At 44.3% G+C, this 16,165-nt stretch overlaps 2 protein-coding genes across 3 annotated transcripts in view; both read left to right on the top strand.

Moving 5' to 3' along the window:
- The window catches only part of LOC140723084 (NACHT, LRR and PYD domains-containing protein 3-like), a 767,011-nt gene that overhangs the window by 9,295 nt on the left and 741,551 nt on the right, over positions 1 to 16,165 (top strand). The gene's annotated exons all lie outside the window — the stretch shown is intronic.
- LOC140723087 (uncharacterized) lies at positions 1,799 to 15,734 on the top strand. 2 transcript variants are annotated; one of them, XM_073037713.1, is made up of 7 exons: positions 1,799 to 1,891; positions 7,059 to 7,155; positions 8,022 to 8,306; positions 8,885 to 9,051; positions 12,626 to 12,797; positions 12,892 to 12,957; positions 15,609 to 15,734. In XM_073037713.1, exons 2-7 carry the CDS (start codon positions 7,146 to 7,148, stop codon positions 15,629 to 15,631), a joined length of 723 nt encoding a protein of 240 aa, XP_072893814.1. In that variant the 5' UTR covers positions 1,799 to 1,891; positions 7,059 to 7,145; the 3' UTR covers positions 15,632 to 15,734. The 2 variants fall into 2 exon arrangements, with proteins under 2 accessions (XP_072893814.1, XP_072893813.1); XM_073037712.1 differs by lacking the exon at positions 1,799 to 1,891 and having other exon boundaries at positions 6,351 to 7,155.

Genomic DNA, 16,165 nt, shown 5'->3' on the forward strand with positions numbered 1-16,165 from the left:
AGAGGGGGATATTATTGTCAGGGTAAAGATGGGGTGAGAGGGAATGGACAGGATTGGTGTCCCGCTGTGGACAGTTGGGGCTCATCTGTGGAAATGTCCGAGCTCACGGTGGTGGCGAGCAGAGGAATTCACCACATTGCGGGGCAAACACCGACCGACTGTTGACCTACAAGTGGTGCCAATTGTCTGGGGAAAGTAGGGGGCAGGAGTGGTGTTGGTGGGGTAATGATGGAACGGCCCGGCATCTTATTAAATGAGAGGATGGTTTGGAGAGGCCGGGTGGCCTGCTCCCGTTCCTGTTGTCTGTGTGTTTAAAGAAAAGGATAAACAGACCTTCGTGGGCCTGCAGGATGTCCCAGCAGGTGTTGTAGGGACCGGTGCTCGGAGCCCAGTATTTCACAATCTGTCAAAACCGGGCTGAGGGAACAAATTCAACAATTCCAAGTGTGCTATCACACAAATTATATATTTATATATCGTTGATGACATAACACCGATAGTTCCATATTGCTACAGACACAGGATTGTATAACTTATGTTCCGTGTGTTATCTGAAAGTACTTGCCTGTGTTGCTGTCACGAGTCAGCATTTCTCTGTACCTGTACCTTCCGTACCTGTGCACTTGGCAATAAGTTCAACAGGACCTGCGAAAACTCAATGAGATTTTATTAGTGATGATCATTTTAGCAGCTCGGTGGGTCGAATGTGAATGCATGACCCTTAGCAGTGTCAATGAGCACAGGGATATTAGAATCCATCGCTGTCTGAAAGTGACTATATAGATTGATGGGGTGGTTACGAAGGCAACGAGTATCCTTAACTATTATTTGAGGCATTGAGTTCAAAAGTCGAGAAGTTGTGTTGCAGCTTTTTAAAACTCTAGTTAAACCACATCTGGAATATTTCATACAGTTCTGGTCGCCCCCATTCTCGGAAGGATGTCGGGGCTTGGGACAGGGCGCAGAAGAGGTTTACCAGGACACTGCCTGGATTAGAGGGCATGAGCTATAACGAGTGGCTGAACAAATTTGAGTTGTTTTCTCCAGAGCGGAGCAGGCTGGGGTGAGACTTGATGGACGTTTATAAGATTATAAGAGACATAGGTAGAGGAGATAGCAAATGTCTTTTTACAATGGTAGAAATGTTTAACATCATAGGCCATGCACTTAAGGTGAGAGGGGAAATTTTAAAGGAGGTGTGAGGGGCACATGTTTCTTACACAGAGAATGCCGGGTTGCTAGAAGGTGCTGGCTGGGGTGGTGGCAGATCAGACACATTGGGGACTTCCCAGAGATATTTCGATAGGCTCACAAATGTGAGGGAAATAGAAGAATATGGACATTTTGTAAGCAGAAGGGATTTGATTGGTTAACATTCTGATAACAAATTTAATTAGTTGAGCACAATACTGTGGGTCGAAGGGTCTGTTCCGTGCTGTACTATTCCGTGTTCTGTTTCTGTTGTTGAGAGGTTTTAGCATAATGGAGGCAAAATTAGTGATTAGGAACAACAGGTCAGCTGGTCCAACGTGGAAAATGTGAGATCACCCACTTCTGTAGGCGAAACAGAAGTACTGGGTGTGTTTAAATGGTGAGGGACTGAGATGCAGTGGGTAGGGAAGGAGGTCAAAATTACATTGTATTGATGGTAAGACTCATTGGTATAAGACTGAAAATTGCTTGAACAATTATTTGCATTTTGTTGAGATTGTACCCGGAATGTGATGTAAAATTCTGCTCGTATAACACGGGGTATACAGACCAAAGAACAATCTGCCGGAGGAACTCAGTAGGTCGGGCAGCATCTGTGGAGGGAAATGGACCGTCAGCTTTTCTGGCAGAGACCCTCCCTCTGGACTGAGAGTGAACGGGAAATAGTCAGAGAAAAGAGGTGAGGGGTGGGGATGGGGCAAAAGCTGGGGAGTGGGAGGTGGATCCAGGTGAGGGGGAGGGCGGAAGGTGGAAATAGTGACAGAGGTCGGCAGATGTGTGAAGACCAATGGAATCGAGGGACTGAGGACTGGGACAAAACATATGGCTGAGATGAGAGAGCAGTCGTAATCTTGTTGATGATTCGAGGGGCTGAATGGCCACATCCTGCTGTTTCTCACTTGATGTTTCAGTGTTCCTGTCCAGCGAGGCTGGGGGGATGTGAATAGATATTAGTGTTTGTAAAGATAGAAGTGGTTTGAATGCACAATTCCTTTTTGGGTCTGGATTGTCTGTTGGGCAGTAATGGGAACCGAACCCCTATCTCTGTGACCCAGGAGGTGCAGGGATGGGACGGGAATGGTACAGAAAGAAACATTTAAAATGTTGCTGGTGTAAATTTGAAATGTAGAAAATGTAGCAGATGGATCAGGCAGCGTGAGGTATGAGGAGCAGTCACTGGTTTAAATGAGAGACCCTTCAATCATCACACGATCCTGTTTCCCACTCCCTTTTCACTGCAGATCGGCAGCATCTGCAGGTTTGTTTCTGAGGCCCTGCCCCCGCTCTATGACTCACAATCACATCGTGCGTGTGCAGTCCCGGGATGGGCAGAGAATTTTTTTGTGGATGGATGCGTGTGATCATTTGCGGGGCTGAGATCAGGAGAGTGACCCCGTCCACTGGGGCGGGGTGCCGGGGGAAAGTGCATTCTCTGTGGGGCGAGTCCAATGAGATCCCGTAGGTTAGAACTGAGGCCGGTCCCGAGCGATGTTGCGCAGTGATTCCCGTTATTTCCCTGAATAGCCAGCCTTCCACCACTTCTAGGACAGAAACTGCTGGGTGAGTCAGTGTTGTGGGACTTTCACACCGAGCCTCCTGAGATGAGCTGCCACTCAGCTCTAGGTGCTGTGGTCCTAGGAGCGGGATGAGGTGGTGAGGCCTGGACTGAACCCATCCATTGAGGTGTATCCCGGGAACTTTATCTCCATCACCTGACCGGTAGCGGATCCAAACTTCACCTGTATTGATACCTGGGGTCGATAATTGTTTCTGTGTAACTGGGCTCCTAAAAGAATTTCAACACTTCAGTTAACTCTCCCTGCAGAAGTTTCAACCAGGCAACCCAGGCCGTCTAACAATATCCATGCCATTAAAATGGGAAATGTGTTTATTTTTGTCATGTATAGAGGTTCAGTGAAAAAATTTGTCTAGCGTACCATCCACACACATCAATTCATTGAACAGTACATTGAGGTAATGCAAGGTAAAACAATATCAGTGTTACAAATCATTATGGGTACAGAGAACGTGCAGTGCAGAAAGTGTAAGGTCACTTTAAGTAACACAGTGTGATCAGTTCTCCATCTTATCACACTGGGGACATTCAGTTTGCTTATAACAGCAGAATGGAAATTGTCCCTGTGACTGGTGGTACATGGTTTAAGGGTTTTGTGGTTCCTCCCCGATGGGGAATGGGTGAGGTGAGAATGTCCCAGGTTGTGGGGATCTTTGAGTACACGGCCAGATTTACTGAGACGGTGGGAAGTGTAGATGGAGTACATGGAGGGGAGGTTGGTTGCTGTGATGTGCTCAGCTCTGTACACAGCTCTCCACAGTTCCTTGCAGTCATGGGTAGAGCAGTAGCCAGATGAAGGTGTCAAGTAACTGGATGGGATACTTTCCATGGTGCATTCGTAACATTTGGTTAGGGGAGAAGGGTAGATGCCAAATATCCTGTTCTATCTAGGTCAATTTAGCATGTTTTATACAGGAGTATCTACTAGTAATTCATTATCTTGTATTGCTGGCGGAACATCAGTGACTGTCCTTGATTCCTTCTCCCATCTGGATCCATCTGCTCATCCCCTGCCCATCTTGTTCAACCTCTGTCCAGCCTGTATCCCACCACCTCAATGATATATATCAACCATCTTGTTCAACCTCTGTGCAGAGTGTGTCCCACCACCTCAATGATATATATCAACCATCTTATTCAACCTCTGTCCAGCCTGTATCGCACCACCTCAATGATATATATCAACCATCTTGTTCAGCCTCTGTCCAGTCTGTATCCCACCACCTCAATGATATATATCAAACATCTTGTTCAACCTCTGTCCAGTCTGTATCCCACCATCCCAATGATATATATCAACCATCTTGTTCAACCTCTGTCCTGCCTGTATCCCACCACCTCAATGATATATATCAACCATCTTGTTCAACCTCTGTCCAGCCTGTATCGCACCACCTCAATGATAAATATCAACAGTCTCTCTTCTACTGTTGCCTTCATTGTGACATATTTTGTCTCAGTGAGTTATTTCTGAAATCGGTGTTTGATACCTGGAAATACCAGAGGATTTATTGAATACTGCATGAGCTAGGGTAAAGACAGCCATTACAATTTTAGTTTCAATGTTACCAAATGGCCGCTGTGTTAATCTTTGTCAGACGGAGACTCTCGGCGTTTAAAGTTGAGTCTGTTATTTCCTTCTCTGATCATGTTTGGAGAGGCATTTTCCCTGTTGCCAGGAACAGCAACAAGATCTGCAGGGAATGGAGCACGTTTTTCTCTCTAGTTACTGGCCCTCAGAAGTAGATATAACAGTTTAATAGTGGGGTGCGGAGGATGTTGTGAGCATTGACTGTATCGACTGTATTAACCCTGTGTTGGAATGAAGAGAAAACTAATGAATGTGGGCATTACATTGTGCAACTTTGTTCAGGCCATCACAAACATCTTGTGATCAGTCAATAGTTGTGCATCATTTCAAGTAAAAAGAGAAAATGCTGGAACCGTTCAGCAGATCGGGCAGCATCTTGGGCAGTCCCAGTTTTGATACTGAGTCTTCCACTGTTTTTCTTTCCACACATCCAATCGATGTACCGAGTTTCCAGCACTTTACTTTCAATTTTATATTAGAAGCACTTTATTCCTGTTATCCTGCAGGAAATATGATTGTTGTGTAGGGCTAGATCCCATTTTCTTCAACTCCAGATATGCCACCAGATCTGAACCCACTGTAAGGACATTTGTATCTCACAGGAGGCTGTACTTCTCCTTGTCCTTCTCTGATACAGAGGTCACTGACAGCCCCTCCCCCTTCCCAATCTACACTCGCAGACCATGACGGTGACAAATGTCCCAGACTCAGGGACCCTGAAATAAACACAATGTTAACAGCAAGATTGGACTGTTACTAATATGAAGATAATACGACATGAGAGCTGAGCTGTCTGATCTAATGGACCAGATCTTACCTTGTTTACAACTTAATTTGCCCCGTGCCCATCCTCTCCGGGTCACGCAGCATCTGATAATGCTCAGTACCCCAGCCTCCCTCTACCCTGCCAACCGCCCCACATCCTTCCCACCATTTACCACACACCCGCACACATAGACAGAACCCCTTCACCCACATCCACCCTCCCAGCGAGAGGACCCACAACTAACTGATCCCACAATCCCGGCTCAGGCGCAAAACTAAAACCGGGGCTGTGGGACTAGAGAGCTCGGACCCGGCACTTTCCCACTGCAAACGACCCTCGATTTACACAAACCCGAGATCAGCCCCTTCCTCACTGCCACCCAAACAAGAGTACCGCTGGCATCAGCTGGGGTCAGCACCGCGTCTACACTCTGCAGGAGGTTCGCTGTGGCACCATCCATGGCTGGAGATCGCAAAGTCACAGCGTTTGGCTGTCCAGTTCTTTCACTAGGACACACCGAATTCCACATTCAGTCCATCCAAACAACACTGGGCAAACTTTAATGAGCAACAAACATAATTCCTCTCAGTGATCAGCGATCTGAGCGATTCACTCACTGTTTGAGGATGGGTACCTATGGTCGACATTGTCAAAATGTTTAGTTTCCCAGGAGAAAATGACCATGGATGAGAGGTCCTCTGTTATCTGATGCAATCTGTGTTTACCCTGCTGGCAATTCCCGTTTACATCAATAAAACTGCTGTTTATGAAAATCCTAAATGAGACTCTGCACCGACTACAGCCCAAAGCAGATCACCCTGGACAGTCCTCTCCTCTGATAATGCATCGATCACATTGTGCATGCTCACATTCCCTGATGTGGTTTCGGGATCGGTGAAAGGCACACACCCCTGCCCCCAACCCCCTCTGGAGCGGGGAGCCGGGGGATGAATCACTGACTGCGGTGTGAAGACATAAAGTTCCCATCGGTGAGTATTGAGACCAGTCCCGACTGAGGAGGTCTGATGCTGGGCAGAGAGTCCCGTTGACTCGCTCGAATTGGTGGCCTCACCCCCGCTTCCTGGACGCAACCTGTCGGGGTCAGTCGGGTTGCAGGACCTTCACACCGAAATGCCTGGGATGAGCCGATGCTCAGCCCCTGTTTTTCTGCTCCTCGTGAGCGACGGGGATGAGGTGATGACCCCGGGCCCGCACCTATCTTTTGTCTGCTTGGACAAGGCAGTGATGGGTGGGGAATATGTTTTTCTTGACTCCATTCCACTCTTACGACCCGCCAAAATCCAGCCGATGTTTCTGGGTATATGATTTCACAGCGTGTCTGAAATCCATTTATGTGAGAATTTAGACTTTTCTATTTTTCTGAGCTTCTCCAAAATGTGCACACTTCAGTTAAGCCTCCCTCCAGAATTTCCAAAGCAGCAAACGAGCCTGTCTAATATTTCCAGACGGGATCTAAATGGGCAGAGGGTCTTAAATAGGTTTCCAAAACAAACACAAGCAGCAACGGTTTCATGCAGAGATCCTTCACTATAACACCATCTAGTAATTTTGTGTCATCTGCAAACATACCTGTCCAACCTTGTGCATTCACATCCAAATTGTTGAGGCCAGGAGGGGAATGGGTCCATAACATGAAATTGGGAATACATCAGTGGGCACTGTGGTCATCATGGTGTTGAAGGGTCTGTATCTGTGCTCTGTTGCTCTTTGACTTTAACAGCAGGGTGTGTCAGATATCACTGGACAGACACGCTGTGAAAGTTGATGATAACTGCGAAAGCTCTGTCCCTCAGCCAGCTGCTGCTCTGATACAGGGAATAGAGATACTGTCATTTTACAAAGTAATCGTGCTTGCTCTCTCTGACTCTGTCTGCTTATTGTGTGTAATTCAGGGCATCACCAGCATTTGGGGCTTTCCTGCACTGGGACCAAAGTGTAAACAAGACGTCATCAATCAGCAATAATCAGTCGGAATCAGAATGGCTACAGGTATGATTATTGGTGTAATTAAACTTCTGTCCTGATGGTGCACAATAGTTCAGATGAAGAAACTTACAGAGATGCTAATGGAGGCACAGAAATGTTTCATCAGGCAGAGTCACTGAATCCCTTGGTAAAGAGGCCTTGAGTAATCAATTGATCCAACAGTTCCAGCACAGGGACCTGACAACAGTAATGGTAGAATAGCTCCATTCACAAGGCAAAGCTTCACTTGAGTGAAAGGAGCAGGAGACCCTGAATCAGGTGGTTGTGAGTGAAACACAGGAAAGCAACACTGGGCTTGTGGGTGATGTAAAAGTCCAGGGTTAGCGAGACCTTGCCAATGACTTGTATAGTTGTTGCATGATGACTGTCATCCAGGGAACAGGGTGGAACCCAGGGGACCAGGCATCATGGGCTTCAAGGCAATGGTCAGTCTGTGACCCAGGGGACAATACAGAGTGTGACCGAGCAAACAGAGAATGTGTGATCTGGAGGATCAGACTGTGTGTAATCCACTGGCTGCTCTGTGAGTGACACAGGCGAATGGACAGTTTGTGACACAGGGAGATTTTTGTTTGTGGCAGATAATCCCGATGATATTTGCTGGTATCACCTATTGCTGTTACATTAATATCCCCTGGTTATCAGTGTGTTCAACTACTGCGTAGCCAGTGATCAGTATTACTGTGTCTGTCCTGTTCTTTTTCTGGGAGTGGATGTGTCGGGATGGTCACCTGGCAGGAAGTGTGGTTCACATTCTCCAGCACAGTCCCACTCCAAATATGGTCAGCCAGAGTCTCAACTCCATGGCACCCATTGTGAATCCTTGTTCGTGTATAAATCATTCTAAACCTGCAATTCATTTATTTCAGGTGGGAAATTAAATTGGGTACAGAAAGTACTCAAGAGGATTTCCACAGGTGGATCATCGAGGGAAGATGATCGGGACACGGGAAGCAAGTTACCAAAGCAGGGTCGGATTGAGAGCAATGTCCCAATGGAATGTGGTCCAGCCACAGAGGAGGAGCAAATTCAGCCCAGAAACAGTGACGTCAGAGACACTGATCAGGACCCCGGAACCGGCACAAGTGAGGCGACTTTCTGTCAACTTGGAAGCTCATCAAACATGGAATTGTCACGTCCCCAACAAGGTATGGGTAAGTGAAATATGAGGGTGATGTGTTCACAGGATGTGGCAGGAAGGAGGGAGAATGTGATTCCTTGTTGGAGGGTTGGTCAGAGGAGAGGGTGATGTGAGGATGAGGTACAAGTGGTGTAGTGAGGGACACGTTAATCCACTACAGGAAATGTACTACCTGCACTGAGGAGTTCCAGGATGTGTATCGGAGGAAATGCAGCTGTCCAGATAAGAGGCTACTTCCGGGACATGAATTAAGGGAAATGTATGCGCCAGAATGTAGAGAGCATCTCTGGGAAACGACAATCATTGACAGTCCCAACATTTATTGCCCATCTTACACTGAATTCGGTGAGTGGATGGGACGGTAGGAGAGACAGGTTTCTAGTGAATGTGGTCCTTCTGGGAACATCATTCCCGGCGCATTGATGGGTCGGTTTTAAAGCCAGTATCGGAGATTGGGAATAACTCCGCGTTTCCAGCTGAAGGCAGGTGAACACTCAGGTTCAAGACATGACTGGTTTGTTGAGTTGGGTGAGAGCCATGCAGACAAGCGATATTTGAATTTGTGTCTACATTCTCTTTTTATATTTGCAGAGCCAGGGTTTACAATCTCCGACCTCCTAACAGAGGGGGAGGAGTATCGACTGTACCAACTGACAAAGTTCTACAGGGACAGACTGGAACAAGCAATTGAAGAAAAGGTTGAAAGACTCCATTTGATGTTGACAAAGGAGGGACATTTCAGTAGAGAAGAAAATGCGGTGAGTGTAGTTAGTGTATTGTCACTGAACTGCTGGTATCAGAGGGAATAGTGATCGATATTAATCTCCTGCACGTTCTGGGAGTTCTACATGGCAATGGAGGCTTTGATCTCTGACTTGTCTCCAGTTGATCTGGTTTCAGCTGTTAAGGTGGGGAGCACTGGGAATTACAGGTTCAGCTTTACCTTTCCCTCTCACACCTGCTGTATTTATCAGTGTGGTCCAAGTGCAGTGTCTGCATATCTGGTCTGTTGAACAGGTATTCAGTCTAAAATGAATTTCGTATCTTTACAGGATTGTTGGTCAAATTCATCTCAGCTCATTAATCCAGGATGAATATGAAACAGTCAGATTGTAAATTGGACCAACTGGCTTCACCTCCGTACCTGAGGGAGGAAAACTTGCTAACCACAGCTAGTCTGGTCTCCATCTGAGTTTCCAAACAATGACTGGCTGACTTGTCATAGTCTTAGTAAAGTACAGCACAGAAACAGGCCCTTTGGCCCATCTGTTCCATACCGGACTACTTAAACAGCCTATTCCCATTGATCTGTACTGGGCCCTGGCACTCTATACCCTTATCATTCATGTATCTATCCAGACTTCTCTTAACCGCTTGTATCACTTGCACTGCTAGCTCATTCCACACTCTCACCACCCCCTGAGTGAAGATGTTTCCCCTCATGTACCCCTTGAACTTTTCACCTTTCATCTGTAACCCTCGGGTTCTGTCAGCTGCATCAGTCTATGGAAGACAATCTCTGGCCCCACCAAACGTTTGAGGTAGAGGTGCAAAACCTCCTGTTTGTGTGGATACTACGTGATTTGTTCCCATTACAAATCAGTACCACGAAATAACAGACAGTACAGCACATATGTAATTAAACGATTTAGCTTTATAATTCTTAATTTGACTAACGGCTAAAGTAAAACAAAAAGAAAAGGGGCCATTTTAATGTGCAGACGCTGGAGCTCACGGTTTCCCTTCCGCTGGTCCTCCATCGATTTCCCTGGCTTCATCGACTCCCGGCCCCACTCCAAGTCCACTCCTTCCTGGTGTCTACAACCTCTCCTTTCTCGCATCTTCTTTCTCCATCTTCTGCTGAACAAACGGCACAGATTGCCTCGGTGTTGGGCAAACAGCACGTAAGCACCCTCTCCTCGCTTGACGGTTCACATTCCTAAGCACCCGTTATCATTAACCATAGCCCAAGCACTGCTTCTACAGAAAGATCATCACGTTAGCAGAGAAACCTTTCCCAGAGTGTTACACATCCTTTACTGAAGACTTCTTGTTGTAGTACTTCTTTACGTAAGTGCAAAATGCCTGCTTACATTTACGCTATCAATACACCTCATAATTTTGTGTAGCTCTATCAAGTATCCCTTTAATCTTCTGCGTTCCAAGGCACAAAGTCCTAACCTGTTCAATCTTTTCTTATAACCCAAGTCCTCCAGTCCCGGTAATATTGTTGTAAATTTTCTCTGTACTCTTTCAACCTTCTTTACATCTGTCCTATAAGTAGGTGACTGGAACAGCACACAATACACACAATTAGGCCTCACCAACGTGTTCAACATCATATCCCATCTCCTGTACTCAATATTTTCTTTTATAAAGGCTAATATGCCAAGTATTTACTTTCTGATCTATCTACCTTTGCTGCCAGTTTTAATGAATTGTGGACCAGTATTCCCAGATCACTATGCTCTACCACACTCCTCAGTTGCCTACCAGTCAGTGTATAAGATCGACCCTTCCAAAGTGCAACACGTCGCACTTGTCTGCATTAAATTGCATCAGCGATTTTTCACCCATTTCTCAGCTGGTTTAGACACCACTGCAAGTTTTGGTAGTGTCCCTCACTCTCCGCTCCACGTTCCCACTGCTGGTGTGATCCACAAATTTGCTGATCCAATTAACCTCATTTTCATCCAGATCATTGACATCGATGACACACAACAACGGACCCAACACTGATCCCTGTGGCACCGCGTGAGTTATAAACTCCAGTCAGAATTGCAACAGTCTATAACCACTCTCTGTCTTCCAAAAAGCCAATTTCTAATCCAGTTTACCAGTTTACCTTGAATGCTGAACAACTGAACTTTCTTGAACCTCCAGTGCGGTACCTGTCAAATGCCAAGCTAAAGTCCATGTAGACAACACCCACTTCCTTCGATTCACCAATTTTCCCAATATCTTCCAGGAAAAACTTAAGATTGGTTAGAGATGAACTACCATGCACAAAGCTGATATGCATGACCCCAAAAATCAATAGGCTATCCTACAAGGGCATATATATCAGACGAACCTTTTGGTGATCTATTTTACATTATTAGCTGGCCTACCTTCACATTTCATATTCTCTCTACTTATGGGTTTTTAGTTGCTTTCTGCTGGTTAGTAAAAGCTTCCCAGTCCACCAGCTTGCCGCTATATTTTGCTATGTTCTCTGCCCTCTCGTTTGCTTTCGTGCTGCATTGACTTCCTTATCAGCCACGGTTGATCATCCTTCCTCTGGTATAATTTTTTATCTTTGGGATTATCTGTCCTGCACCTTCGGAATTGCTCCCAGAAACTCCAGCCATCCCTGCTCTGCCATTGTCCCTGCTAGTGTTCTCTTCCAATTTATTTTTGCCCAGCTCCTCTCTCATGCCTCTGTAATTCCTTTATTCCACTGTAATATGGATACATCTAACTTTACTTCTTTCTCTCAAACTGCAGTGTGCGTGCTGCTATTTTATGATCACTGCCTCTTCAGGGTTTATTTACCTAAGGCTCCCCAATCAAATCTGATGCAATACACAACACAGAATCCGGATCAGCCTTTCCTATAGTGGGCTAAACCATAGGCTTCTCTCACAAACCACCTCCTAGGCATTCTATATATTCCCTCACTTGGGATTCAACACCAACCTGATTTTCCAAAGCTACCTGCATATTGAAATTCTCCATGGCTATTTTAACACTGAGCTCTGTACATGCCTCTTTGCTCTCCTACTGGAATTACTAGCCCACATCCTGGGGGCTTTTAAGAGGCCTGTATATCATTTTAACCAGGGTCGGATTTCCAATGCAGTTTCTTAACATCTACATCATTTTATCCAATATCACCTCTTTCTAAGGACTTTTCTTCTTTTTGACACCAGAGTCAACCCAACCCTTTCACCTACCTGCCATCCTTTCAATTAAACATTTATCCTTGGATGTGAACACCCAGCTATGATCTTCTTTAAGCCATGATTGAGTCATGATCACCATCCATTTTCTTTTGCTGTCTCGCTCTCCCCTCTCTTCTGGTTGAAGTAATGTTGCACATTGATAGATTGAGGAAATTAATCAAGTTGTATCTACCGTAAGCGTCAGTAAATCCTTATTCATACATAGTATTGATTTAGAATTTCCTTCAGTTACTGTTTCTCTGTTAATGTCTGAACCCAGGGAGGATGAGGCAGCAGCCCAGTGATTGCATCTGTTGTGACGCTACTGGGACCATGAACAGATAATTTCCTCCACATTCTCCATGTCTGTCTGTTTGCTCCACCATAAATTCATTGTTTCCTTTTGTAGAAGGTCACTGAACTGACAGAGAAGGGAAACCGGACAGAGAGTTCCAGACTCTTCCTCAGTTTGGTGATGGGCAAAGGCTCCCAGGCCCAGAAGGCGTTGTGGGAATCCTTTGTGACATTGAGGACTGAGTTACCAAAGTTGGACAGAATACTGAGGGAAATACAAGAGCTCGGTATGTTAAAAACACTCACTGAACACAAAGGCACATTGAAATAAATTTTAGTTATTTTAGTTCTGTTTTCATGAACTTATTTTGATTTAAACAGGTCCTGATCCACAGGAATACATGAACATTGCCCAAGGGTTATCTGAGTTACCCACTCAACTGATAGGTGAGTGATGAAATGCACAGTTCAAATCACGACTCAAATGATAGACTGTGTCTTGTCAAAACCTGGTAATGAACATTTACCATCAATCACTTGCTGCTCTATGGATTCAGGTTACAATTTAGAGAATGCATTTTTTATTAATCCAGCTGTTGGTTCAGCTGAAGCCTTCACTCCAGGTCCTGATGCTCTGGGAATCCCCACACACCCTAGGAAGTCTCCTGATACACTGTATCATCCAGTCCAGGTGACTTTTCTATCTTCAAACATTTCATCTTCCAGAGCACCTTCTCCATTGTAATAGAACTGCACTCCTGTCCCCCTGAAACCCTTGGCATTTTGGCAGACTCTGTTGTCTTCCACAGAGCTTGTCTGCCATTTCCTTTTCACCCATGACTACATCTCCAGCATCATTTCCCATCGGTCCGATATCCACCCTCTCCTCCTGATAAACTGTGTCATTCAGTCCAATGACACTCCCTATCTACAGACCTATCAGATACCGACGCACCTTCTCCTTTGTAATAGCAACTACACTCAATTATGTCCGTGGATGCTCTTTGCATTTTGTAATTCTGCTAGTGACTTCCACAGAGTTTGTCTGACATTTATTTTTCACCAATTACTACAACTACAACATAGTTTTTCAGCGGTCCGATAGCGACCCTCTCCTTGTTTTTACTCTTTATTTATCTGGGAAAGAAAAAAAAATAAACTTTGGTATCCTCACTTATATTATTGACCATATCCTTTCATTTGCTTCACATTCATGTATTTCTCAGAGCATCTGTAACATAGTTCCCTCTGATCTGACCTAGACTGTAAATTCCAGGCACCTACCACCCTGTGAAAAAACTAAATTTACCTGCTGTAAATTTACCCCATCTCATCTTAACCAAATGCACTCTGGTATTAGATATCTGCTCTATGTGGAAAAACAAAATATAGGCTGCCTACCAAAATCTTATCTCTAAATCTTACACATTTTTGTCAGACCTCTATTCAAATTCCAGAGTAAACAAACCAAGTTTATCAAGTTACTCTGCTTGTCTCACATGCCACCGAATCCAGGCAACACCCTGATGAACCTGTTCTGCACCCTCTCCAATCATTCCCAGAGCTGGACAATCGGAAGTGAATACAATACACCAGATGCTCCCTAAAACCATAAGACCAAAATTGTAACATCATGCATCTCATAACTAATCAGCCTTCACTCAGATAACCACAATATCCTTACAGAAGAGTAGAAAGAATGCCATTAGGGTATGAATGGATTAAAAGAAAAACTGATAGTATATTATATAGTTCTATATCAAGCCTGAAGAAAGCAGAAATCTTCCAATGTTATATTGTCTATCAAAAAACATTTGATTCTGTCCCTCTCATGGTTAAGTTCCTAATATATACAAAAATTCACCCAATACTTCTGAATTTTCCACATCTGATGAAGCATTGGCATGCCATAATCAGCCTATTAACAACCAAAAAGGAACAACCATTATCAAAATAAATGGAGATATTTTACAGAAAGACTCAGTAAGCCCACTAAGCTTTAAACCCATTTTGTAACTTACCGAAACAGACAAGAATCAGGTATCAAATCGGGGAAAAAATCAAATGGATTATAGCTTGACACAGCTATGCAGGGATGATTTGAAATCAGTTGCCTTGCATCATTAAAGCTAAAATGATTAATTCAAATTATGGAACTAATTTCCAAAGATACAAAACGTGAACTTTAGACGAGAAAAGTACAGAACATTAAACATAAAGATGCAGGAGAGCCAGTATGATATGAAAAAGAGCATCCCTTTAAGGATGCAATTTAATGTGGATAAATGTGAGGTTATCCACTTTGGTTGCAAGAACAGGAAAACAGATTATTATCTGAATGGTGGCCGATTAGGAAAAGGGGAGGTGCAATGAGACCTGGGTGTCATTGTGCACCAGTCATTGAAGGTGGGCATGCAGGTACAGCAGGCGGTGAAAAAGGCAAATGGTATGTTGCCGTTCATAGCAAAAGGATTTGAGTACAGGTGCAAGGAGGTTCTACTGCAGTTGTACAAGGTCTTGGTGAGACCGCACCTTGAGTATTGTGTGCAGCTTTGGCCCCTAATCTGAGGAAAGACATCCTTGCCATAGAAGGAGTACAAAGAAGGTTCACCAGATTGATTCCTGGAATGGCAGGACTTTCATATGAAGAAAGACTGGGTTGACTAGGCTTATACTCACTGGAATTTAGAAGCTTGAGGGGGGATCTTATTGAAACGTATAAAATTCTAAACGGATCGGACAGGCTAGATGCAGGAAGATTGTTCCCGATGTTGGGGAAGTCCAGAATGAGGGGTCACAGTTTAAGGATAAAGGGGAAGCCTTTTAGAACCAAAATGAGGAAAAACTTCTTCACACAGAGTGCTGAATCTGTGGAATTCCCTGCCACAGGAAACAGTTGAGTCTGGTTCATTGGCTATATTTAAGAGGGAGTTAGGTATGGCCCTTGTGGCAAAAATGATCGGGGGATGGCGAGAAAGCAGGTACAGTGTTCTGAGTTGAATGAACAGCCATGGTCATACTGAATGGCAGTGCAGGCTCGAAGAGCCGAATGGCCTACTCCTGCACCTGTTTTCTATGTTTCTATGTTTTTTTATCAGGATACAATACCACCAATGGATGAATATGAAACATAGAAGTATATTTAGGATATCAATAAGCAAAGAAAATAGTCATCGTCTGATAAAGGAAAATCTTTCAACAAAATTTACTTTAAGACTGAATTTACTTCAAGCCCAAAGAAAATCTGAATTTACGTCAAGACTGAAGAAAATCTTCTAAACAGAACTGAACAGTAAAAATATAACAAAGATACTAAACACTCCCTGTGCCCCTATTGACGTATTCATTTGGTATAATATCCTGGTCTGAAACGGATCTGGAAAATATGCAAAGAAAAATAAAAACTAAAATAGCAATTTTTAAATAACACCATGTTCACTCGAGCACACTTAGATTAACATGAACTAGGACAGTATGAAGAAGATGAATAATAGAACTAAAAAAAATGACACAGATAAAAGTTCTCAATTGGGTTTACTATCACTGACATATGTAGTGAAAATTGTCTTTATGCTCCAGCACAATTGCCGTAAAGTGTGTGTGTTGAGTGTGTATCTATGTATAAATTGTAAAAATAGAATTTACAAACGTGAAT

Source organism: Hemitrygon akajei, unplaced genomic scaffold (assembly GCF_048418815.1).
Source record: "Hemitrygon akajei unplaced genomic scaffold, sHemAka1.3 Scf000100, whole genome shotgun sequence".
NCBI classification, from domain to species: Eukaryota; Metazoa; Chordata; class Chondrichthyes; order Myliobatiformes; family Dasyatidae; genus Hemitrygon; species Hemitrygon akajei.